The sequence below is a fragment of the Varanus komodoensis genome, unplaced genomic scaffold, assembly GCF_004798865.1.
Source record: "Varanus komodoensis strain SLA01 unplaced genomic scaffold, ASM479886v1 scaffold109, whole genome shotgun sequence".
Taxonomy (NCBI): domain Eukaryota; kingdom Metazoa; phylum Chordata; class Lepidosauria; order Squamata; family Varanidae; genus Varanus; species Varanus komodoensis.
This window is the reverse complement of record NW_025335313.1, coordinates 953876-978586: the sequence shown is the minus strand read 5'-3', so window position 1 is coordinate 978586 and position 24711 is coordinate 953876. Positions and strand designations below refer to the sequence as shown.

Sequence of the window (24711 nt, the reverse complement as noted above, 5' to 3'; positions counted from 1 at the left end):
TTTGGGAAAACGGTGATGTTTCGAAGTAGTGTTTCTCAGTAAAGTCAATGTGCAGAGAGAAAATAGAAGAACCTAGCATGACGCCTTCTCCCCAGATGCTACATTTTTTTCGAGCCTTCCATTTTTCTCTCTCAGGGCGGGGTGTGTTTGCTCAAGTCTGTTTTGCTGGGCACTGGGAGCCGCCTTATCCATTTTATTTCATGCACTCAAATCCCCAAAGGGCTGGTAAGGGAAGCCCAGGGTGTGGGTGGAAATATGTACCTCAGTGCCTCTAATCCAATTTCCCGTGGATTTGCCTTCAGCCAAGCATTTTGTTATAGACATTTTGCTCACCAGAAATTTCCCGGGTGAATCATGCCAGACTTGGATGACGAGCTGTGGGGGGACTTGTGACTCATCACTTTTCTTCACAAATCCCTGCCATAGTTTGTGAACTTCTGGCCCAGGCTTCTCCATTCTAAAGGCAAAGGATCAGTAATCGGAACTGTCTGTTACGTGCATTTTTGGACAGAAAAGCAGAATGAATATTATATGATGGTTTGGTTATCTCGGTATGCGTCTGTTGCCCCTCCGATGGCTTATCAGCACAATCTTAACTTGGAAGTCTGAGCCAGAGCTGCATCAGTAGCAGAATGAGACAGTGCGGTCCTGCCCTGCTGGAACAGGCTGTACCAAACTCGCAAGGGGGTCCAAGTGACATCCCTTCTCTGAATGCTCCCATAGGTGAGCTAACTCCATCCTTCCAGAAAGGTTTGGAGGTGGGTGAGTTTTTTGTTCTTTTACTTGCAGAGATCCTTACCTCAAAACCCAGTCAGCTAACATGAGAATCTAGGTAATCAAAATTTGCTGGTTCCACCCCCTTTGGCTGCCTCTAATATGCTTTCTTAGCATTCAGCCTTTAAATCTCAAAGCCAGTCCTAATTCTTCAGACAAAAACCAAATTCTGTTAGGATCTGTTTGTCTCTATGCATGCCCCTCAGATGCTAAGTATATGTTTATGTCATTGAAAATATTTATATTCCTCAATTTTAGTAAAATGTTTGAGATGACTCACAGTGCAAACAAATAAAAGAACAAGTAAGAGCTAAAAAGGAAGGTGGAGGCGGCAGTGGGGGTTGGGAGGTGCTCAGAACAAAGATGCACCTTGCTAGGTGTCCCCACAGGTACATCATGCTTCACCTTGGCACAGGTACCTTTTAGCTTACAAGCAAGCCAAGTGTTGGTAAACATACCTTGCTGGTTTGACTGCATTCATGAGGAAAGGTGCTGTTTGACGCTCTGTCTCTCTTTCCTTTGCACTCCTTAAGGGACGGGTTTTTAAGACTGAGCTGGCTTTAGGCCTGTGTTTTTATTTAAAAGTTTTTGAAATGGACATTCAACCAAGTCTGGATATAAGGGGCTGGAGCAGCCACACTCATTTCCAGCTGTAGGCACCTATATTATTGCAGCTTAAAAACAGGTGGGAAAACCAGAACACCTGAGTGAAGAAATGTCTGTGGAGCTGAGGGAGCGTTGCCAGGTTACCTGCTTTGCAAAAGCTTCCTCCCCAGTTCCCACTTCTCATTCTCATTCCCGCTTCTCATTTTCAATCTAACACCCCTCTTGCTTGTTTCTGTGGCTGCAGTCAGACTAAAACTGGGGAGACCTGAGCTCTAGTTCCTGACTTGCTCATAAGGCTCACTGGGTGATTTTGGACCAGTTGCTAGACCCTCATCCTAACCTCCCTCACAGGGTTGTTGTGACAATAAAACAGTGGAGGGGACTAAAATACATGCAGCCTTGTGCTCTGTGAAGGAAAGCAGGATATAAATGTAAGTAATAGTAGGTTGCAAGTAAATGAATGAAAATAAGTTGCTGAAAATGTAAATTTCTGTAGTGGAGGAAGAGCACAAGGTCCCTGGCTAGCAAAATTCCCAAGATCTCATAAAGCCACCGTAGACTTGGGGCAGTCCTTTCTGGAAGTTGTCTGTCAATCTGCTTACAGGAAACACCAAAAAGCAAACAGATAAGGAAATGCAGCCTAAGATAACAGCTCTGGAATGTGTCCCTGCTGCGGTGGGTGTTCCCCTGGGGCTTGCTCACCTGCCCTTCATCAGCCTCCTAAGCAACTCCGCCTGGACTCCTCTGCTGTCAGCGGTACCAGTTGCTAACCGACTATGAAATGCTAGGAATGCAAGAGTGGAGCCAGGCCCTGTACAAAAAGACGCCAGGAAGCATCTTGCTTTGCCGAGCTTCCAGCTGCCTGTGCTGGCTTTGAACTATTTTCTCAGCTGTGAGGATCTAGGTGAAGTTGGTGTACCTGCAGATTTTGCCCCTTCACTGAGTTGCCTGCCTCTTCCTCTCAAGCTTCCATGGCCTGTGGCCCCAAAAGTCTCCCCGATATCTTTTACATTAGGCACTAACTTTGCTGTACAGGTAAGTTCCTAGGATTGGAATTTCCTCGGTGCCTGTCAACACCTGGTGTTTCACAGACGCGGTGCCCATGCTTGTCTGGAAGAACTGTGCACCGGAAGAGGGTGCCCAGTCTGGTCCTGTGCTCTAGCCTTGGCAGTAGCATATCTGCCCCGGCCAGATGAGCACGTTCTCTTCCTCTTGGAGTGGGCCTGCGGGTGGGATCGTGCTGACACGGCAGGAGCAGCTGCTGCCTTCTCGCTGTCGCTGGCCATCGAAATACCTGGTGAGGTTAGCTAGGGGCTGGCAAGGCATGGCTCACCCGCTGATCTGATTAAACAGCCCCAACAGAGAGGGTAATCTGCCGGTGCCTTGCCTGGGATTACAGCTCCTTCCTAATAAGTTTAATTGGGCCAGCATTGCCCTAGAAACAGAGCTGGAGCCGACAGAGAGCTGGTGGAGTCAGGCGACGGGTTCCTGTGTTTCTTGGTGCTTTGGCCTCGCGTCACATGGGCAAGGTGTGCCCAGTGCGAGGGCGTCTCTTCCATCTCCTATGGGGTTCCTCTGAAATTACTCCTGCGGGGTTACTCTCTGGTCCAGGATCCACCATAGAAGCTCTGGACCATTGTAACCAAGATCCGTGGCTTGCAAAATTCTGCTGCTCCTGTTGGCTGGTGCTGATGCCGACTAACTTGGATTGGCCACTGTTCAGGTCTGTATGGCTTTAGGTGACACCTAACATACGGGCTGCCCTTTCTCCTGCCTGTTATGTGGCCAGTAAGCTGTTAGCTGATTGACAAGGCTGTGAACCGTTGGCAGTGCAATTCGTATGCGCCGTTTGCTGTGCTCTCCATTCTCTCCTTCTTCTCACTGGTCATAAAGGAAATGGCTAGATAGCGTTCAGAGCATAGTTCATGATAAATCCCTTGGGGACACCAGTTGAGCGTTGCATCTTCTGCCAGGAAGATGTTATATTCTGCCATGACAGTTTGTTGTAGCTTTTCCAGCTCCAAAACAGCATTTCGCTTAAAGAGCGTGCGTGCGTGCGTGTTTTCCTGAATTGAGCCTTTGTCTGTTGCCGCAGCGTGCAAAACGCTGTCTTGTTCCACTCCTGGGAGATTTGTCCCTTGTGGAGCAAACTCCTATTTCCAGCATAATCCCACCAAGTGCCAAGTAATGATGTGTGAGTGAAATGGCTATGCTTTTCTCCTTTTGGTTTCTGCTTGTCAAGATTTCATTTCCCTTGCCCTGGTGGTATATTCATACAGGAGGCAAAAATGGGGAAAGGTTGATCTAAACAGTACCAAAAGAGGAAACATAACCCAATAGACATATCATGTTCATTTGATGATCATACCATTGATACGTAAAACACTGATATGAATAACTATTGATATTTTATTACCAAATTAGCATCAGTCAGTGAGGGCTCTAGCTACATAGATCAAGTTAATACTTCCCAATAAGCTGTATCATTATCTGTGGAAAGAGTCGGTTTCCAACCTCTGTCTGATACTATTCCATGAAATGTTACACTCTTAGTAAAAGATGGATATATTTTACTGCTTTTCAATAGAACTGTGCTTTTTTGTTGCTGTTAACTGAAGTTCACCCCCCCCGCCTCTCTCTCTCTCTCTCTCTCTCTCTCTCTCTCTCTCTCTCTCTCTCTCTGTGGGGGGGGGTGTTCTCTTATTTTCTGTGATCAGTTTAATTCACAAGATCACACAGGTATAGCCTCATCTCAGTTTCTAAGGACTTGCACATGTGTCCTTGTTGCAGATATTCTGTGGGAATGCAATGAAAATATGGTTCTAGATACAGAATATAGCCCTTTTTACACTTCTCTGGTTTTGTTAAGTTTCTAGTCTTTAGAGTGTATAGATAAGTGTAAATGTAAGAGAATAATGCGTTTTCAAATCTTGGAAGCCTGGCTGACTAGGATGTCTACTGGCTGGGATTCCCTCCAGACCTTTTCTTCTTTTTTCCCCTTCCTGTCACCACAATTTGCAGAGCTAGAATAAATGAATGCAAATTAAAAGTAATCAGGCAAACTTGCTCCATTTGCATAATGTACAATGGTCACAGAATTCAGCGCCAGCTAGTACAGAATGGAGTGTGTCTGCATTTATGGGTTTGCGGAACCAGGAGAACAGGCAGTGACTGAGAACCCAGAGCGCCAAAGACACCAGTTGGAAAGGCACCCATCTGCTCTGGTCCCTAAGCGCTGCCTTTGCACGGTGCTTTATTGCCTCCCATCTGTTCCATGCCATCTGCTTGTTGGTAAGCCATTAGTCCTACCCAGCAGGTGGCCCTCGAAGGGGTGGAAGGAGCCATGGGCGAAGCACAGTGTGTAGGAGCAGTGAGGGCCGGAGCTGCCCGTGGGGTTTTTCCTTCGGCCCTTTGAGGTCTGAGATTTCTGCATGGAGTGAGAACTACAGAACAATATGCGTTTAAAGCCCCAGCGAGCACCTCCTCTCACACCAGCCCGCCTGGCTGTTCCTCGCGCCCTCCGTGCGTCACACAGGTTGCTCTGTGCCTGCGTGGCGCCTCCTTGTCGGGAGGATTCCACAGCCAAGGGTCCGCTTGGCCGGGAGCCCCTCCGCTTCCTGTTCCCTGCCTCCGTGGCAGGCGCTTCCACCATCCCCTCCATTCCTCTTCAACTGCCTCCGTGCCCACACTGGGAAGTGCCTCTCTCCTCAAATCAAGCATTTTCAGCACCTGTTGCCTTTTTCTCTCTACCGCTTTCTCCTCCTCGGCCTCCTGCTCAGCCTCCTTTTTACCCATCTCCCCATGAACTTTGCTTTCACTTGTTACTGGCAAAATCCTAGCTTTCCTACCCACTCTTTTTCACCCACCCCACTGATCTATTGCATCTTTCTACCGGTCCTTCCTCCATCCTCAGCGCTCCACTTTCCTCATCTGCTGCAGCGACGTGAAAGGCACCCTTCCGGAAGTGCATCTACAGTGGGAGTCAACTCCCACCCCCCACACAGACAGCTACTCGCCCTGCTTTTTCCGCTTGGGCAAGGGAAAATGCCCGCATTGGCAGGGCCTTCCCAAATGCCCGCATTGGCAGGCCTTCCCAAAAGAGGCCTGGAAACACAGGGCCGCGTTGCCCGTGGCTGCTCTGCCCAGGTTGTCTTCAGAGAAGGCGACATGGCCAGGAGAGCAGCCCAGCATGCAAACAAGATGACCACCAGCATCACCAAGCAGACGTTTGGATGCCGTGAGAGCCCCTGTCAGCTATCAACTCTGAGGACCCAGTTGGGGCCAAGAAATGGTTCAGTGCCAGGAGTCCCAGGAGGGAGCTCATGTTGACCATTGGCATTGAGGACCTGGTCGGTTCTGAGAGACTCAAGAGATGGTTCACTCCAAAGAGGGAGCTCCTGCTGGCCATCAACACCCAGAGCCCAGTCAGCCCCAACAGAACACTCAGATCCAATTCTGGAGCAACCTGATTGAAGGTCTGGGCCTGGCAGCATCATATTAGGGAGGGGGAAATAGAGGACCTCTCCCCAGCCTCCAGCCCAGCCACCTGCAGAAGCTCCAATATTTAGGTGATCCACATGGCCACCTCCAGAGGCTTCAGCATCCAGGTATTTCACCTGTATCTCAACAGGACAGACATCACTGCTGGAACCAGAGAGGTACCATTCCTGGAATGAGACTGTACTTTCAACTCTTCCATCAATCCCAAAGGGGTTCCAGCAGGGTGGATTTGATTTAAATCAAATGATTTAAATTACTATTGTAATTGTAATTTAAATTAAATCAAATTGTAATTTAAATCACTAGTCAGTAAGACTAGATTTAAATAATGGTTTTCTACATAATTTGCACGCCTGCCTGCCTTACCCATAGGTAGAGGAACTTCATTAAACTATTCCCAAACCGAGTCACTTTTACAGCTTGCTGCCATTTTAGGTTTTCTTCTCCAGGGAAAGAATAATATGATAAATTGCAGACTATACACAAAAAGATCCAAAGACTTGTGGAGTATTCTGCTCAAAAGGTTTCACTTCATTTTTACTGCTTGCCCTTCCCTTCTCACATTCAGCTTCTTGTGCAGATCTATTCCACTCCTAACAACCTTCTTGTATGCATTGATTTTTTTTTTAGACTTAGCACTTAAGTGGTAAGGTGCTGAGTGTGTGCACACAGATTTGCAAAGGAACAATAGACTTAAGGTCTTTTGTTCAGCTCTGTATATAAAATAAACATAAACATTTTTGCTGTGAAGAAGACGCCTGTGATCTCTGCAGACACAAAATCGCAGTTGTTGAGAACTGTAAAACCAAGCATTTGTGATAATATCTTCTAGATAGAAAATTGCCCAAGAATCGTATAGAAAGCTCTGGAGGAGCATGACACCGTGTCAGTGGATTAATGGAATGAGCTATGGCGATGTCCGCATCCCTCCCTGCAAGAATACCTTTACGGGATCTTTGCAAGGCAGCTACCCAGTCCACACCCTCAAGGTTCATCAAGCACTACAGTCCAGACGTCTGTGCAAGGGCAGGCAGAGCAGTCCTCTCCCCAGTCCTCCAGTGATGACATCAGCCTGCTGTCCTCTCCACAGTAAGCTGGCTGGTCGCCCATATGTGTGATGCACAGAGACCGCAAGAAGAAAGCCAGGTTGCTTACCTGCAACAGTTGTTCTTTGAGTGGTCATCTGTGCATTCACACAACCCCGCCACCAGCACCATTTGGTGTCGAACCAGCGCAACCAGTCCCCCTCTGTGGGGGCACACAGCCAGACTGGGATGATACAACACTCCTCTCTTGGTTCTGGGACCTGTAGTGGTCTCAGTGGAACTGAAGGAATGGGCAGGAGCCCCTCTGCATGGATGCAGGGAAGGGGCACCTGCCCAAACCTACATTTAACTGTAGAATCTTCCTGACAACAGGCACCATGCAGGTGCAGAGTCGTATGTGTGAATGCACAGGTGGCCACTCAAGGAACGGCAGTTACAGATAAGCAGCCCGACTTTCTCAAGAACTTCCAGAGAGCCCTTCAGAGGCACCTGGGAGAGAGAACCCGTTTGGTGTGCAACTCTGCCAAGGGGGCTGGTTTCACTCCCTCTCGTGACAAACACTTTAAGAAGGACTTTTGCCTGCAAATATATCTGTCTGATTGGGTACTGTTCTTTTTTCTTTAATTATAGCTTTAATTGTATTCTATTATATAGTCTTGTAGTTTAAAGTGACTTTAATTGTTTCTGTAAGCCACCTTGAATAGCTCTGTTGGTAGGGAGGTGTGCCACAAATAAAAATAAAGCCAGCAGGCATGTTTTTTTCTGGCGTTTGGCCCATTTAGATACAGCACTGCCCTTTTCCAGGTCAGTTTGGCTTACTCAACCGCCTCCGCCTCCTCCTCCTCCAGCCTTCAGCCCTCAAGTGAAGAGCAGCCTGGTGCCAGGTAGATGGCTTGTGAACAGGGGGGGGAACCCGTCTGCCCTGTGGGGGCTGCGGGGCTGCAGAGTGTTCTGGGGAGCAGTGGACCAGGCCAGCCTGGGCTCAAATTCCCCTCGAAGTGATTTTGGGCAACATGTGTTGCAAGCTGGGAAGTAGTACTTCCCAGGGAAGTACTGGATTGTAGTACTTTAGACTGCTCAGCGCGTTTTGTTGGGTTTCGTTGGTTTGTTTTTTTAGTGCCGTCCTACATGCAAAATGTATTGCAAGTAAATAGTGCGACTTAGAGCAAGCAGAGCCTGTTGTCTAAAAGTTGAGCTGGTTGTGTGTAGCACAGAAGAGTTCACAGGGAAGGTTCTGGTGTGCCTCTCTTGTGCTGAGCAGGTACTGCTGCTTCTGTGTGAAGCTGGGGGTCAGAACTGAGATTGTTCTGTCTCCGTCTGCCTGCGGATGGAGACATACTGCCTGGTCTCAAGCATCTGCCATTCAAAGGATGCTGCTGAAGTCCTTTGACCCCATGGAATCTGGGAGCGTGAACTGAGAGGTGGCGGTGCTGTACTTTGGGGCCAGAGCCCTGAAGTCCAAGGAGCTTCCAAATGACCAGGCAGCGAGCAGAAGGCAATGAAGGATGGCACCAGGGCAGCAGGAGCAAATCTTGTTGTACCTGTAGGCATGGTGGCACTACGATTTAAATGAATTAAAATGCAAAAATGCACACCTCAGGACATTTACACAGACACGTAATTGGGACTGGTAAAAAGTTTCATTGTTCTTCTATTGTAGCAGGGATAGAGAAGCATTTGTAGAGCATAGGATGGCGATGGTGTGGGGAAAGAGAAATGCCAGCTGTACTACATAAAGCTGCTTAGAGTGGAGGCCCCTGAGATGGTTCTGTCCAGGGTCTAACCCAGTTGCATCACTGCTGAAAGAGCTCTGCAACTCAAGTAGCTCCTCTCTTGCAACAGGGAGGAAGTAGAAGACAGCTGCATGAAAGGCCAGTCAATGCGAGCAAACTGCACCTGTGCTTTGTGATCTGCACTGACTTCCGCTTCCTTTCTGAACTAAATTCAGGATGATGGTTTTAACCTTCAAGTTGTGAACAGCTTAGGGTCTGCTTATGTGTAGGATTGCCTCCTCCCATCCATAAGTACCTGGACGCTGAGGTCGCCATTGGAGGCCCTTCTCAGAGTGCCACTGCCAAGTATGTTCTGGTGGGTGGCCATCAATACCAAGAGGGCTTTCTCCAGAGGGGCTCCCAAGAGAGGCTTGCCTGGTACCTTCATTACCTGGTGCTGGAAGGAATGCAAAACCTCTTTAATTATCCCAGGCCCTTTATGGGCTTTATTACATTTTTTTAAAGTTCTTTGGCTTTTATGGCTTTAGGACTTGTCTGCCCTGTTTTTATTGATCCATGTCTACTAGGATATTTACATGATAATTATATTTTTATTGCTGAGTGCGCGCTTAAAAATGTGGTGTATGCCGTTTTTGGAACTTCCATTGTGGGATGGTATAAAAATACCACTGCTGGTGCTGACAATGACATAGGACTTTCCCCTCAACAGCTTGAATGCTAAGATAAATTAAGTCAAGGAAGTTAAGTTAGTATTATGTTCCATTTTGCTGTATTTATGGTTTCAGTTTTTGTGAACTGCTTGCAGAACTTTGCTTATTGGGCAGTATAGAAATATAAAAATGAAATTAAGCTGATGGGAGAAACTTTTCCATAACCCCCTTACTTCCTGTACTTATCTGTGCTGCCCAGAAAGCCTTTCGGAAGGGGCACGGTATGGGGAGCCTTACAAACAACATGAGATAGCCAGCGAAGGACTTCTGCGGAAGGGGAATTAGCCCCAAATTGATTAGCTTGCTGCCTCATCTCACATGATTTGGGATGCACCCCAGCCAGAAAGCCTTGCGGGTTGAGGAACATGGCCTTCCCTTCTGTGAATGTCTTTAAGTTATCTTATGACCCAAGTCATAATGTCACAGACTTTGAGAGTAGAGCAACCACATGGGGCATTCCCTAAGAATGACAAGAAGAGGCTGATGGGTACCCAGATCCCCATGACAGCTCCTTGATTGTAGCAAGATTCTCTTTAGAGAAACCTGAAGTCACCCAGGATTTATATTTTTGATCTGTGGGGAAGGAAACACAAGACAACTTCACACACACACACTAATGGTTGTGACAGACCTGGGAAGGCCTTACTCAGGTATACATTAACCCAGTAAGTTAGGTTGACTAGAAATTCAGTGCTGACTCAGTCTAACAGGGATCAGGTTCTGATTTAGGTCTGTCTGACTGTCCTACAAGCAAATGCCTTTCTTCTTGATTAGCTCACTGCACTTCTCCCCAACTCATAGACTTCACTTGACTATTTTTACTATGCAGCCATTCTTCTTGTTTCCACATTAGTTCTTTTTGTTGTATTTGTATAATTTTTTCTTGACCATAAGCTTTTATTCGTTCTGGAGAAGGAGCATTTGTTTAGTAAAGAATGCATGATTAAAAAGAAAAGAGAAAGACAGGCCCATGTTACCCAGAAGAATATGTTGTGGGAGCATCCTATGCCATAGGAATGTCCAGGAGATTCTTCTTCTGCTGCAAAAGGTGAAACTCTGTGGAGCAGAGGTCCTTGCTCCCAACTTTTTGACTAGTCTTTTTTTTCTTTTTTCAAGAATCTTGGTAAAATTGCTGGTGGCCCATGGATGTGCTTCCTGCCAGAAAAGCTCGGTTCCCTTTTGCCCATTTCTGTATGTTTTTGCTGTAATTGCCAAGTCTTCCAAGCTGAGCACCAGGAGCACTCACTCCCATGTGGAACGAATCCTTGCAGAGGCCTCGCAAGACCATTGGACATTGTCCCGGTTTTACAGAAGTGAGTCCAGGATCAAGGACATGCGTTAAGACTTGAACTTATCCAGGTTCAAACCCAGAGGCGTTTTCCACAGATTTCTTCCCCATGTGTCCATTCTTGGACGCCTGAGTCAGTGGTCGTAACCCTGACCTCTCCTTGGGGAAGGACATTCCAGTGCACGCTGTTCCCAAGATTCCGTCCATGCGCACAAATTGTTCCCAGGTGTTAGGAGCCACCGCTTGGCATGTGAACTGGGCTGCTGGGCACTGTGGTGTGGCCAGGGTTTGATTATAGAAATCTGCCAGTTTTCAGGGTGCTACAGGACCTTGTGTGTGTGTTTGTGTGCACCCACACGTGTGTGTGCGTGTGCTTTGAAGGCCACCATTGTTGAAGAATGTAATTTATAAATGTATTTTTAAAGATAGATGTGCCAGAAACGGACTGCTTTTAGGGGAGGGAAGATTCTAAAGTCTTCTGTATTCATTAAATTAGAAATAAGAACAAATCTGGAACAAGTACAAGGAAAATATTATGCTATCACGCTCACCATTATGCCTAGTTACTGAATTAGAAGGGTTTCCATTAAATTTAAGGGAATTTTTAGGAAAAATGCTAAGGAATAAGCCAATATTTAGATTTTTAAAATTGGCTAGAGAAATACTTTTTTTCTCGATTTGTAACATGTCTGATTTGGTCCTGCTGGTGAGGAGCACTGTACTGTAAGAATTATTTTAATTGTATGTTTAACTTTATGTTTTTGTTTTTAAATGTAGGAGTTTTTGGTTGTATTTTAGATTGAAAATCAGTTAATTAAATTAGAAAAAAGCAAGTTGCGTGTCTCCTCGCCACCTTTTAAAGCTATTTCAGTGTACCACAAATTATTAACTTGAGTATGTGTGAACGGAGACTAATAAATTTTGTGACTTATTTACAAGCCTCAGCTAAGAATTATGGCAGGAGTGATGGAACATGAGGTGAGATGTCTTTCAGATGCTTGTAGGGCACAGCATGTCTGATTTGCACAATCATGGAGCGGTGTGCGTGGGCACTCGTTAAGATCCTCTGTACAGACTAAGTAAATGACCGGAGGAAGGCCGTTAGCCAGTTCTGAAGGACTTGTTCTCTCATAGCAGCAGGGCTCCCTCTGTGCTCCCATCTGGACAATGGAGTGTCTTCCTTGCCTTCCGCCCCTTGCTGCCCTCTGTTCTGTATTTAGTAAGCTGCATCATCTTGAAAGTGAGACCTCGGTCAAAGGATGCGACCAGAGAGGTGCCAGGCTGTCCCTAAATTCCCCTGGTAAACTCTTGGGATGGGGAAATGAGGAAGGCGAGGCTGCATGGTGCACCACTCCAGCTATAGCGCGCACGCGCACACACACACACACACACACTCCGAGGGGTGGGGGGGAGAGAGAGAGCGCTTCAGAGACAGGCAGTATAGAAATGTAATAATAAATATTAATAATAATCTACAGTCATTTGAATAACAGCCCCGCATAGGACTGTGATCCTCGTTTGTTGGATCATAACCTTGTGAGCTACCTTTTCATTTACCCAGGTGTTGTGCTCACCTCTGCCATGACATTCTGTTGTTACTCTTCATGGTCTCTGTGCATCACACCTACTGCGTACGTCACTGCTACTGGAGGTATCACATTGTATACAGACAAATGATTCAGCAGCTGTTTTGAAATCGATTTAAAATGGGCTGCTCTCCCTAGGCACAGATTAGCGCCTTCTCTTGCCACTTCCATCGCTACCTGTCCTGGGGCTTCATTCCTCGTGCCAGTGCTGTCCACCCCCGACTCTCAGTCTCAGGAGCAGCCTGTCCGGCCAGGCTGCTCTGCCCGCTCACTTCGCATGCCTCTTTTCCAGGGAGGCCCTCCCGGTGGAGCTCGACCATGTCGCTCTCAGTGCGGCCCCAGCGGCGCAGTCTGGTGGTCAGGATCAATAGGAGCCAGTCCTTCGCTGGAGTCAACTCCCCCCAGGACAAATCTCACAGGTAGGCCCGGGCTTGGGTTGCGTTGGAAGCTGCCAGTCAAGTGCGTGCGTTTCTGTGATGGCTGCGGTGAGTCAGGGGTCTCCCATGCACGGCATTTCTCAGCTGTCAGCCCACTCTGCTGACCCCGTAACTCCTTACTATGCCTGTGGATTTCTTTGGTAGGACTTGCCTTGCGTTTCGCACACCGACAGTCTCCAGGAAGTCTGGCTCCAGAGTCAGTAGGATGTTTTCAATGTCCCACAAGTCCCCTCCACCCAAGGTTCCCCAGCCAGAGCGACTTGACGAAGTGCATGAAGCTCTAAAGAAGGGGCTGACGTAAGTTGCTGCGGCATCCGGCAAGCTCTTCCCTGCCGGGGTTTGCTGACGGTGGGGGTGCTTTGTTTATTTGTTTAGAATATTTTGTGCTGTATTTCTGTGGCACTTTGGTGTGTGTTTCTGATGGCTGACTGGAAACAGCATTAAATACAGATTCACTAGCAGTGCCAAGCCAACGACATGAGCGAAAGCACATCTCTTAAAAGCAGCAGTAAAAACATCCCTGGTTGGCCATGCACTGTAACAAACGACAACCATAACTAAAAACAAAGAGGTCTAAAAGCAGTCAGCTGAAGGCTTGGGCACATGAGACATTTTCCCTAGTGTCTGCAAGATAGCAGACTAGGTGCTGGGTGGATCTCCCTTGGGAAAGCGTTTCATCATCAAGGTACAACCACTTGGGGAGTTTAGTGATGATTTAAGTTGAGTGTCTCCAGAGCGGGGTATACAACAGTATTTCTTCCCATGGATGGAAGTGTTTACATGCCTGCGTGCCTCTTTGCTTCCCCTCCGGAACCCATGCATGGCTAGGCGACACACGCACAGTCTGTTTGCTTAAACACGGTCTGTCAGCGCCCCCCACCCCGCCCAGCTAATATTGTGCGCCAAAACCTCTGCCAGGCATAGCTCTACTTGGCACAGGCTGCTGGGAAGCTGTCCCAGGTCTTTGCTGCCAAGGGCAACATCTTGCAGGAGTGGTGGCAGCTTGAATGGGGGTCCAGGCTACTGTCTCCCCTCATCTCCACAGGAGAGAAGGAAGGGTCTTGCTCCTTCTGTGCTTATTCCATTTTCTCCCTTCAGTGCATATCTGGAAGTGCACCAGCTGGAGCTGGAAAAGCTGAGCACCCAGATCCGTGAGTCCAAGAGGAATTCTCGCCTGGTGAGTGAAGGATTGGGATGGACCGAAAACATGCCTGCCTTGAGGGTGTGCTTTTAACTCCCTTGGAGTGTGGGATGGGGGACTTCAGAGGAAGGGGGAGAGAAGGGAGCCTTCTCGGAGCAGCCTCCACCATGCAGCTTCGCAAGTGCTTCTGCCTTGCTCCTTTTCTTCATGCTCTCTGTGCATCACACATATGGGCTCTGTGCCTGCGTGGAGCCTGTTGCCGGCAAGCCTGGGCCTCCCCTTCAGAACAGCTGAGCGCTAGTTTGGGTGGGAGCCCCTCCCCTCCTTGATCTCTGCATCCATGGGGCAGCACGGGGGGCTTCTTTCCATCCACCCAGTTCCTTTCTGACCACCTCCATGCCTAGACTGGGATGTGGTTCTTTCATCAACTTAATTTTTTTCCCAGCAATTTTTTTTCTTTCTACCGCTTTCTACCGCTTGACTCCCTACTGAGCCAACCGTCTCTCCATGAACTTCGTTTTCACTCTTTACTTCTAAAATTCGACCCCCCCCCCTTTCCTACCTGCTTTCTCTCTGGTCTTTTGTGTCCTTCTACCAGTCCTTCCTCCATTCTTTGCCCTCTGCCTTCCCCATCTGCCATAATGGAATCAAAGGGACCCTTCAGAAAGTGTCCATTATGTGGGTAAACCCCCCTCCTGCATGGACAGATACTCCCTCTGCCTTTCTGTTTGGGTGAACATCACTGGATCATGCCCACGTTGCTGGGCCTTCGCAAAACAGGCCTGGAAGCATGGGGCCAGTTGACTGGGGGCCGGATCCTGGAAGCTGCAGATTCCAAATGCCTGATGGCATGGCCAGGAATGCGCGCAAGCTTGGGGGAAAAGATGGCTGCTGCAACAGGTGGAAGTGTAGATGCCATGACAGCCCCCATCTACCATCTCTGCCAAGGGCCTGGTCAATATCAAGAGTGCTTGGACCCAAAAGACAGTTCAGCTCAAGAGGGGAGCCACATCTACCAGGGACCCTGGCCAGTCCCAAGAGTTCTCAGACCCAAAAGATGATTCAGTCCCAAGAGGGAACCCCTGTCTGTGGTTGACACCAAGGACCTGTTTGATCTCAGAAGAGCACTCGGACCCATGAGACCATGTGTTGCCTAGACAGCCCCCATCAACCACCAATGCTGAGGAACGCTCAGTACCAGCAGATGCTGAGAGAGCCCCTGTCAGCCATCAACACTGAGGCTGCTTGGTACTGAGCCTTCAATATCAAGACAGAGGCCCTCTCAACCATGAACTCCAAGGGCCTTTCAGTACCAACAGATGCTGAGAGATTCCCCCATTGACATGTGGCACCTTGATCCTGAGACAGAGGCCCTGTCAACCTTCAACGCAGGGCCACTCGATTCCGAGAGACTATTCACTACTGAAGAGAGCTCCAGCTGACCATTGATACCGAGGGCCACTCACTGAGGCAGAAGTCCTGGCAACCTTTGACACAAGGGCTATGTGATGCCAAGAGACCATTTGGTACTAAGAAAGTGCTCGGATCCAAGAGAGCAGTCAACCTGAGAAGGAACCCCTGTCTACCATCGGCACTAAGGCCCAGTTGCATCATCAGCCCCCATTGATCCCGAAGGGGTTCCAGGGCATTCTGCAAGGGAAACTTGCAATTTTCAATCTTGAGGGGCCATCCAAATCTACCAACCTTGAGATCCAGTGGCCGTCAGGGACATTCATTCCACCTTTAAGAGGTCATGGTACCAGCCAGACAATACCAATGGCTATCTTTGATGCCACCAACCCTGAGACCAAGAATGCCCTCTTCATTGTCGGATCCCAAGGATTATGTGCCCAACTCAGACCCAGACGCAGTACTGTCCACCTTCTCATCTGATGTAGCCATTGCCACGTAGGACCCAGTGCCTCCATTGGAGAAGATGGGCGGCTTCTCCAAACAGGTCCTGCAAATGGCGAATTCTCTCAATCTCTAAACACAGCAGCCTGGAAGACAGAGTCATGGAGCCCATCTTTGACCCCACCCACACGGAAGACTCAGCTCCACTGGCAATACCATTCCTGCCCACACCAGTGCAGGTGCTCCAGTAGATGTGGACGGTCCTTAAAGCAACACATGCCACCTCACATGGTTTGAGAGCATGTATTGCGTCCTGGAAAGAGACATCCTGTTCCTCTTTCGGTTTTCATTGAACCTGCACAGGTCCTAATGTAATGCCAGCCTTGGCACCAGCCGACTGGGAGGACAGATGCCTGGACAGTCTGGCGAAACAGGTCTGTGTGGGTTCAGCGATCCGCTTCTGAGTCTCCAAATGCAAGGCTACCATGGCCGCCCCCATGCTGAGTGCCACTGCTGACCACTCTCACTGCTCTCCCCGCCAATCTTGCCAGATATTTCTTTCTGTTTCTTCCTGCATGGTAGGGATAACATCTGACTCCTGGGTCTTATGCATCATGGAGAGAGGCTACCAGTTAGTTTGATGCTATCTCACCTCTCGATATCGTAAGGTGCATGGCTCTGTCCCTGAGGCTGATGTTGGAGGTTAAATCACTCCAAGGGGAACGATAAAGAGAGTCCTTCATCCCAACCTTTCCTAAGGCTTCAGCTTTCACTACTTCATGGTACCAACATGAGATGGGGACCCAGACTGATCCTGGTTCTCAGGGGCATCAATTGCCTATCACACGAAGGAAGTTCGGGAGGGTCAGCCTCCAGAACATCCCACCTTTCCCACAAGGAGGGTATGGATTCACCTCAACTAACTTGAAAGGTGCCCCTTCCACATTACCATAGATTGCCATTGTTGATGCTTTTTATGCTTCCAAATTGCAGGTGAGATGTTCCAATCTTTGTACTCCCTTTTGGGCTTTCAACTACCCCCAGGACCTTCACTAAATTCATGGCAGTGGTCTGCTTACCCATGGATGCAGGGAAGAGGAAGGGGAGGGGTTAGAGTTGAACTAACTAATGCTTAGCTGTAGAAACCTGCCACCATGCAGACACAGAGCCATCTGTGTGAATGCACAGGTGACAACTCAAAGAATGACAGTCCCAGGTAAGCAACCTGACTTTCCTGTAGCCACTCTGATGCTGTGGGCATCTGTCCTGGGGACTGGGCTTGCCATACTAGTGTCTAGCATGCAGGATGGCCATCTCCCCACACGTCCCACACAAAACACTCCTCCTGGGAAGCGGGGCCACCCCTTGTTGCCCTGATAACAGTGGGCATAGCCCCGGTCTTTTGGCAGTGCCAAGCACGGGGTCGTGCGTTCAGCAATCACTTCTGGTGCCTGTGCCCAGCTGAATCCCTCCTTTTTCTGTTCTTTTCCAGGGCTTTCTCTACGACCTCGATAAGGTAAGCTGTACTAAAAAGGAAGGGGTAGTTTCCAGGGACTGTGGCCGAGTAGGATAGGCCTGACCACCTGTGTGGCCTGCATGTCCATCAGACAAGACCTGGAGTGTCTTCCGAGGCGTCAGCAAAGGCACTTTCGTCATGCTGCTCTTTCGTCTTCCTGCCTTCCAGTCGCATCCTGGATCCTTTGTCCCAGTGGCCAGCAGTCCAAGCAATATTCAAGGGACTGGCTGGGGACATGCGAATGGTCCAGCAGCTTTGCCCCCACTGGCTCTTCCCAGGGGCCAGGCTGCTTTGGATTCAAAAACAAATAACACAATGCTGAAGGGTGGGGTGGATGATATCCCCCCCCCCCCAGAGGGTTGAAATCGGTTCAGAAGAGGTATCGCTCCTTGTGTGTTCACGCGATCCTCCTTTTTTGTGCCTGGCAAACAGGTTTTGCATGTTTTTAAAAAACTGCTTGTAAAACATGCAAACGCCATTAGGCCAAAAGGTCCAGAGACATAGCTGAACACCAGCGGAAGCAACACTCCTCTTAAAAGACTTGCAGGCAGTGGTGTGTCTGGTCAGGATGAGCTGCGGCAGCTCTGAGTGGTCCAAGAGAACACGGGGAACAGCAAGCAGAACCTTTGGCCTTCGCCTGCATCCTGGTTTTCCTGGGCACTTTTGATTCAGCCATGCGCTGGCTCTTTGAGGAAATAACGTTGCCAGGGAAATACGGAATGGGCAACTGGTCAAACAGGTGATGCATATTGTGTGTAGCGGTGTCTTTTTCTTGCTTGTTTGAGAGCTACTCCTTGGATTTCTTTCTTTCCAATAATTAACATCAAAGAAATCGACACTAGGCATAGGAGTTCCCAAAAATGCTAACTGGATGGGGAAAAGACGGTTATGAGCCTTATTATATTTTTAATATGCATCCTACTACCTACCATAAGCAGTGAAGAATACAGGAAAGCCTAAAAGAATATAACCATGCCGTTTCTTCATGAAGCCCCTTCCAACCTCCCTGTCAACCATGAACAATTTTCTAGTACCTATAAAACAGCACCTAAGGGAAAGCCTAGGGGAGCACTGTGATTAACCCATCCTAAACAGTAGTTCCTTGGCTTTAACCCCCCCCCCCCCGTATTCCCGTGAACATTCATACCAAAACAGATCAGCAAAAGAGCCGTGTACAGTGCCTTACTGACTTACCCATTCCCACTTCGACTTTGCCACATTTTGTAGTGTTACAGCCTGAAATTGAAATGGATTTAATTGGCACTGTTACCCCCGATCTACCCAAGGTACTCAACATGATGAAGGTGTACATTATTTTGATTGTGGCACAAAAATTAAGTTAAAAAACAGAACAGTCTGGCTCTTGTTGGTCTTGTGTACATCAAAGGGTAACTAAGCCAATTAAATTCATTCCTGTTGCATAACAAAATGTGGGAACTTCAAAGAGCAGGGATGAAAACTGTAGTTTTTTGCACTAATGCAAACTGTCGCTCTCTCTCAGAGGCCCAGGCCTTCCCATTGCCAGCTTGGGAACATGGAGGACCTATGAGGTCCTGCTCTCTCTTGCCAGTTGGATTTCCCCTTCCTTTCTAATGGGATTTTTATTATTTTACAGCAAGTCAAGTCGACCGAGCGGTTCCTCCGCCGTCTGGAGTTTCATGCTAGCAAGGTACCTGCCACTTCTAAGTAGGGTATCGCAAAGAATGTCTGTGCCAAGAACAGATGAATGTTTTGCAGCCTTTGTTAAACAATGCCATTCGAGTAGGTGTGCATGTATTCGCTAATTTTCTGTAGGCGAGGCAGGGAGCCATGCCGGAAATGGGAGTTACTGGCCTCACAGCTAGGAATCCTGCTCAACCTCACCTCTGGCTTCCACGATTGCAACAGGCATTGCAAGCCATGAGGGCTAGAATTTTTATTTTTAAAGGTCAGGTGCGGGGGAGCCTTGTGCCTCCTCTACCAGTTTCTGCTCTTGCAGATCACAACTTATTCCTTCTTTGCTTACTCTAGCATTTTTCAGGAATCCCTTGAATAAAAATGCAAGTTGAGTTTCTATGTCCCCCAGGCTCAGCACTGTGTGCTCTCCCGTTCTAGTCATTTAGGAGTTCGTGTGTGTGCATGTGTGTACATGTACTAACGCTTTGTGGTGTTTTCCTTAATGCCTTTGCTAATTTTGTAGAGAAGGAAATGCTCTGAATATAAAAAGCTCCCTTGTACCAGGTCAGACTACTTATTTGTGTAACGCAAAATGAACTACTTTGACTGGCCTTTGCTTTCCAGGGTCTCATTCCGGGAAGACTTTTCCCCATCACTTGTTATCCAGAGTTGCCAGGGATTGAACTTAACACCTTCCTTATTTACTTATTCATTTTAGACCCCACCTTTTAGTAATCACAATAGCTAACAGCACAAAAAGACAGCATTTAAAATTAAAACACATAAGAAAACAATAACAAAATATATTAAAAGCACAACAGGAAAAGAATGAAAGCAGCATCCAAGGCCACCGGCTAGTTTACGCACCAAAAGCTGTCTTTCTCTGCCACCAGAAGGACGGCAAAGAGGAACTCTGCCTGGCCTCTCCTGGTATGGAGTTCCACAGTTTGAGAGCAGCCCCTGAGAAAGCCCCCTCTTGTGTTCCTGCCTAGCCAGCCACTGATAATAGCAGCACTGAGACAGGAGCTTAAAACCCAGGCAGGTGTGTTTGGGAGCAGGCGGACTTTCAGAAATGCTGGTCTTGAGTTGTGAGGAACTTCGAGTTGTGCCCAGCAGCAGACTAGAAGTCAGCAAAGCCTCTGCAGCAAGGGAGCGTCACCCCCTGTCAGGTGCAAAGCACGTGCTTTTCAACCAGCCTACAGTCAGAGAAACAAAATTGGCAGGGAGTGTTCACTGGGACATGATGCGGCATGCTGGGATTGCAGTTCTCCTGGAATCTTGACTGGTTCCAGGATCGTGGCCACTCTGCATCCTGCTAAACCTCCCTGTTAGCCCCACTCTGTCGGTTTTGCTTTGACAGATTGATGAACTGTACGAGTCCTACTGCATCCAACGACGGCTCCGGGATGGGGCCCACAACATGGTCAAGGCCTACACGGCCGGCTCACCTGGCAGCAAGGAGGCCCGTGAGAGCCTGGCTGAAGCAGGCAAGGGCTACAAAGAATACACGGAGGTAGATCGAGGCCGCAGCACGCCAAGGAAGATGTGGGAGGAGGGCAGGCTGGGTTTCTCGGTTGGTGGCCTTAACAGGTGTGATGTCTTCCCCTCCAGAACATGTGCCTGTTGGAGAGCGAGCTGGAAAGCCAGTTGGGCGAGTTCCACATCAAGATGAAAGGTATCAAAGGACACGCAAACATGGCAAATGTCAGGAACCTCTCGTGGCTGTTCTGGGGAGGCAAGGAAGCCTAGAGAGGGGAGGCTCCTTCTCCACTTGCCTGCTGTGTGCTTGTCCGCTTCTTTTTTCAAATATGTTTGGCCGCAAGAGCAGCCTGGAGCCCCCCAAGAGGGGACCCCTGGGGAGAGGCATCCTGAACCCCCTCCCACCACCTGTCATTTATGTGGGTTGGCCAACCTGGGGCTGCTCTGAGCTCACAAGAGAGGTTTGGTACCACTCTAAACTTTTATTTCTCTTGCAGGATTGGCCGGTTTTGCCAGGCTCTGTGCTGGTGACCAATATGAGGTTTGTGAAGGAGAGGTGGATTCAGACGATACTTCTGTTTAGGGGGCGGTGGCAGGTGCGGGGGGCAGGGCACTTGGATTCTGCCATTTGGAGAGAGTGCGGGAGATGACGAGACTTTTCCGGTGGCAGAACAAGCGACTGGCATTCACTGTCCTGCAGCTTGGCTCAACAGCACGGGAGAGAAGCTTAGTCCATTTCCTCTGTGATGAGCTGGATTGGGCCCCTGCCCCATGCATTCCTCTGCTCCCTCTCTGCAAGAGGTGTATTGACTCGGCTGGCTGGGCTTACGAGCAGGTTTCTGAGAACCAGGTGGCTCTCGGCCACTCCCTGTCCGGCTGAGCCCAGCGCCTCTCTCTCCCTGGTGGCAGATCTTCATGCGGTACGGACGCCAGCGATGGAAGCTGCGGGGCCGCATTGAGGCGAACGGCAAGCAAGTGTGGGACAGCGAGGAGATGATCTTCCTGCCCCTCATCACAGAGTTCCTGTCGATCAAGGTAAGCTGCGTGTGTCTCCCTCCTCCAGAGCGTGGGCCCGAGGCGAGGCCTCTCCGGCACTCTTGCCCTACCGTCTTGCGTCTCCCCCAGGTGACGGAGCTCAGGAGCCTGGCCAGCCACGTTGTGGTGGGGAATGTCTCTTGCGAGACCAAGGACCTGTTTGTGGCGCTGCCTCAGGTGGTGGCCGTGGATATCAATGACCTGGGCACCATCAAGCTGAGTCTGGAAGTGAGCTGGAAGTGAGTGCCGTCTTTGCTTCTCGGCTGAGCAGCCATGTTGGGGGATGCTGACGGGGGACAGCGGGAAGGGCTGAGGCAGCAATTGGTGTGTTTGGTCAGGGGAGGAGAGAGGGGCCGTAGTGCTCTAGCCCACCTCTTCCCTTCCAACGCTCCGGCTCCCATCATCCCTAACCTGAAGAGTGGTTAAGGAGATCGTGTGTTTTCCTGTCCTGGGGCTTCCTCTTCCAGCAACTAATGGGGAAGGAGGTTGCACGTTTATTCTCTAACCGGTGTCTCTTCCTCTGAGCAGCCCATTTGACAAAGAGGACCAGCCATTATCGGCCAGCACTGTCAGTAAGACATCCACCGTCAGTAAGAGGCTGTCAACCTACAACCAGAGCCCACCGGACACGCCCTCCATGCGTGAACAGGCCTTTTATGTGAGTGCTCCTTTGGGCTGGGCAGCAGGGGGGGCTCGTTCCATCCCCCTCCCCAACCTCCACCAAGGATCTGGAGTGGGTAGAAGCCACTAAGTGGCTGTGCAGATCCGTTATTTACATTTGTGTTCTGGTATCCAGGAGTTCTTAAATCCAAGCCGTTCACAGGACTGAACATTTTAGCATTAGTGCAAATGCATTGTCTGCTTCTAGACAGTTCTCTGGATGAGATTTTTCACAAACATACTTGTGGCTTATGTTAGCGTCCAGTGAAGTTAAACAATGCGTAGTTCCTTGGCTGGTCAGTGACCATAAATGAGATGACATTTCACCCTTCTGAATCACAAGCGATTCTTTTAGTCACTGCTCTACCAGCTAAATAACTCTATAGAGCAGGTCCTGTTTTCATCTGGGCTGAAGCTTCCGTTTTCTCAAAAGTGTTAATAATCACAAAGTAATTACGAATGTTGTCCTTGATACTCAAGTAATGGGAGGTAAAGCAGCAAATGTTGAAAATATGTTGACAGTTCTGTACCGGGAATGTTCTAGAGGCACAAGGAATTTGGTATTCGCTGACTCAGTTCACACATAAACTTAGGTTTAAATATGATTACAACTGTTATTAGACTGAGAGATTTAAACCAAAGTTTATTTGACCAAGAGCAAACATTTTGTCTCTGTAGTCCCTCCTCCCTTAATGCATTACTGTCAGATTGGTACCACAGTATCATCTTAAATTTGCTTTGGAAAACTGATTTACCCTTTCAGTAGACTTCTGGCCGCAAACCAGGATTGAGCTGTAGTTTGTAAATGAAGCCTGACTCAAAAGTTCTTGATTTGGGTGTCACAGGAACAAAGGAACAAACAAACCCTGGAGGTATTTCCGTGAAGGGGTGGGGAGAGCAGGTGGGCACAGCACCTTCTCTTTCTTCATCTAGCAAACCCTTGTTCATCAGACCAAGACAGGTGCCTCTGAGCCAGGCCTCTGCCTCAAGGTAGAAACACTGAGGACATTTAAGGAAAGGGTAGTGGGGAGAGACATCTGCTTATGGGTTAGAGCTGCCATTTCAGAGAGGCTGAATGGGAACGGTCTGTCTTCAGGCTGTGAAACCTCCCTGGGATCCTGCTAGAGGACCGTGCTTGGCCTCCAGGCTAGAGACCCAGAGGGACCCTTGCGGTTCCTGGAGAATTTCCTTCTGGAATCACAGACTGGAGACAACAGTGGACTGGCGAGGGACTGGGAGGTGCGGTTGCAACACACGGCGAGAGCAAGTGTGGCCTGATGGTGAGAGTGCCGGACTGGGGATCCACCAGATCCAGGTTCCAGGCCCCGCCTGGCCACGAAGTTCACGGGTGACTCTGGGCCAGTTGCTCACGCACAGCCTGGCTGTTGCGAGCTGAGTTTCCCCCATCCATTTCAAACAACAGGCAAGAGAGTTCTTTATTTCCAAAGCACATCTGACAAACTATAGCCAAGCGCTTCGTTGAACCTGAACTAGAAATGGCTTCGCAGAACCTTCTTTTCGGAAGCTGTGGGCTCCACGCCTCTGGAGAAGGGCTGACCCCTGGATCTACTCGGGCTCGGCTTGGGGAGTCCACGGGGCCAGCGACTGGGCCAGGCTTGATGTCCTCCTTTCCCTCGCCCCCTGCCTTTGCTCCCCAGCCTGTCTCTTCCCGTGCTCTGCCAGAACACCTGGAGGCAGCGGCCTTGGGACACCGGACTCCCCCCACCCCCGCTCCCTTGACCCCACACGCCCTGTTTCCCAGCCATCACATTCCTCATCCGAAGAGTCGGGGCAACCCCGACCCAGGAAAGCACGCCGAGAATAACTGCCTCTTTGAGTCCCAGCACTAGCCTACCTGGCACGGTTGTTGTGTAGATGCAACATGACCGTGTGAGCCACCTTGAAGGCAGGCTGGAAAGGCAGTGCAGCAGCAGCAGCCAGAGGCTGGGGCCCGTGGGGAGCAGTGGGGCCCTGGTGCGAGGAACATGCTGCTGCCGGGCGCAGACCTGCGAGGGGCTCGGGTCCAGTGCCACGGGTGCTGACGGTCGCCTCTTTCTCTGCCCAAGAGCCTGCCCTGGGAGGCTGCCCCCAAGCAGAGGCGGGCCTTGCTGGACATCTTCCGGGAGACGCTCCTGGACAGGCTGCCTCGGAGCTGCTCCTGCAGCGATGTCTCCTCAGAGCAGCTGGGCACGCGGGCGCCGCAGGGTCGTGTAAGTGCCGCTCCCGGCCTAGCCTAGCCTAGCCTAGCCTAGCCTAGTCTAGTCTCCCGAGGCAGGGGTGGCTGCACCCTGCTCCTGCGTGCCCCTCGCTTGCACCCGGAGCCGGGGAGGGTAGGGGGAGCCTCCCCGACTCGCAAGCAACCTGCCCCCGCCCGCTTGCTGCTCTGTGGTGGCCGTGTGCTGGTGTGCAGCTGCCCTAGGCCTAGGCCTAGGCCCCGCCTCATCCTGTGTGTTGCCCTGCGTGACTTCCCCGCACCGATCGGCCTTCTGCACAACCATCCGCCTGTGCACAGCCCTGATACGTTATGTGGCTGGGGCTTGGGGGCTGCAGGTGGGGTCTCTCTCCTGGATGCTAGCTAATGGAGGGCACCCACCACTAGATTTAGGGTATTTCCGCATCAGAACAAGTATCTCAAGACGGGAAGAGCCATGCTTTTGCAGGGTCTTGTGCTACATTCCTCCATCTGGATC

General features: G+C 49.6%; 1 protein-coding gene across 4 annotated transcripts in view; it reads left to right on the top strand.

The window, feature by feature from the left end:
- RIPOR1 (RHO family interacting cell polarization regulator 1) overlaps window positions 1-24711 on the top strand; it is a 123632-nt gene that overhangs the window by 83124 nt on the left and 15797 nt on the right. For all 4 annotated transcript variants that reach the window (XM_044419848.1, XM_044419846.1, XM_044419845.1 and 1 more), the window contains exons 2-12: window positions 12536-12662; window positions 12825-12977; window positions 13779-13857; window positions 17168-17191; window positions 18807-18860; window positions 20208-20360; window positions 20459-20522; window positions 20824-20867; window positions 21236-21361; window positions 21452-21600; window positions 21890-22019. In XM_044419848.1, coding sequence (XP_044275783.1) covers window positions 12562-12662; window positions 12825-12977; window positions 13779-13857; window positions 17168-17191; window positions 18807-18860; window positions 20208-20360; window positions 20459-20522; window positions 20824-20867; window positions 21236-21361; window positions 21452-21600; window positions 21890-22019 — 1077 coding nt within the window. In that variant the 5' untranslated portion in view covers window positions 12536-12561. The remainder of the gene's footprint in view (window positions 1-12535; window positions 12663-12824; window positions 12978-13778; window positions 13858-17167; window positions 17192-18806; window positions 18861-20207; window positions 20361-20458; window positions 20523-20823; window positions 20868-21235; window positions 21362-21451; window positions 21601-21889; window positions 22020-24711) is intronic.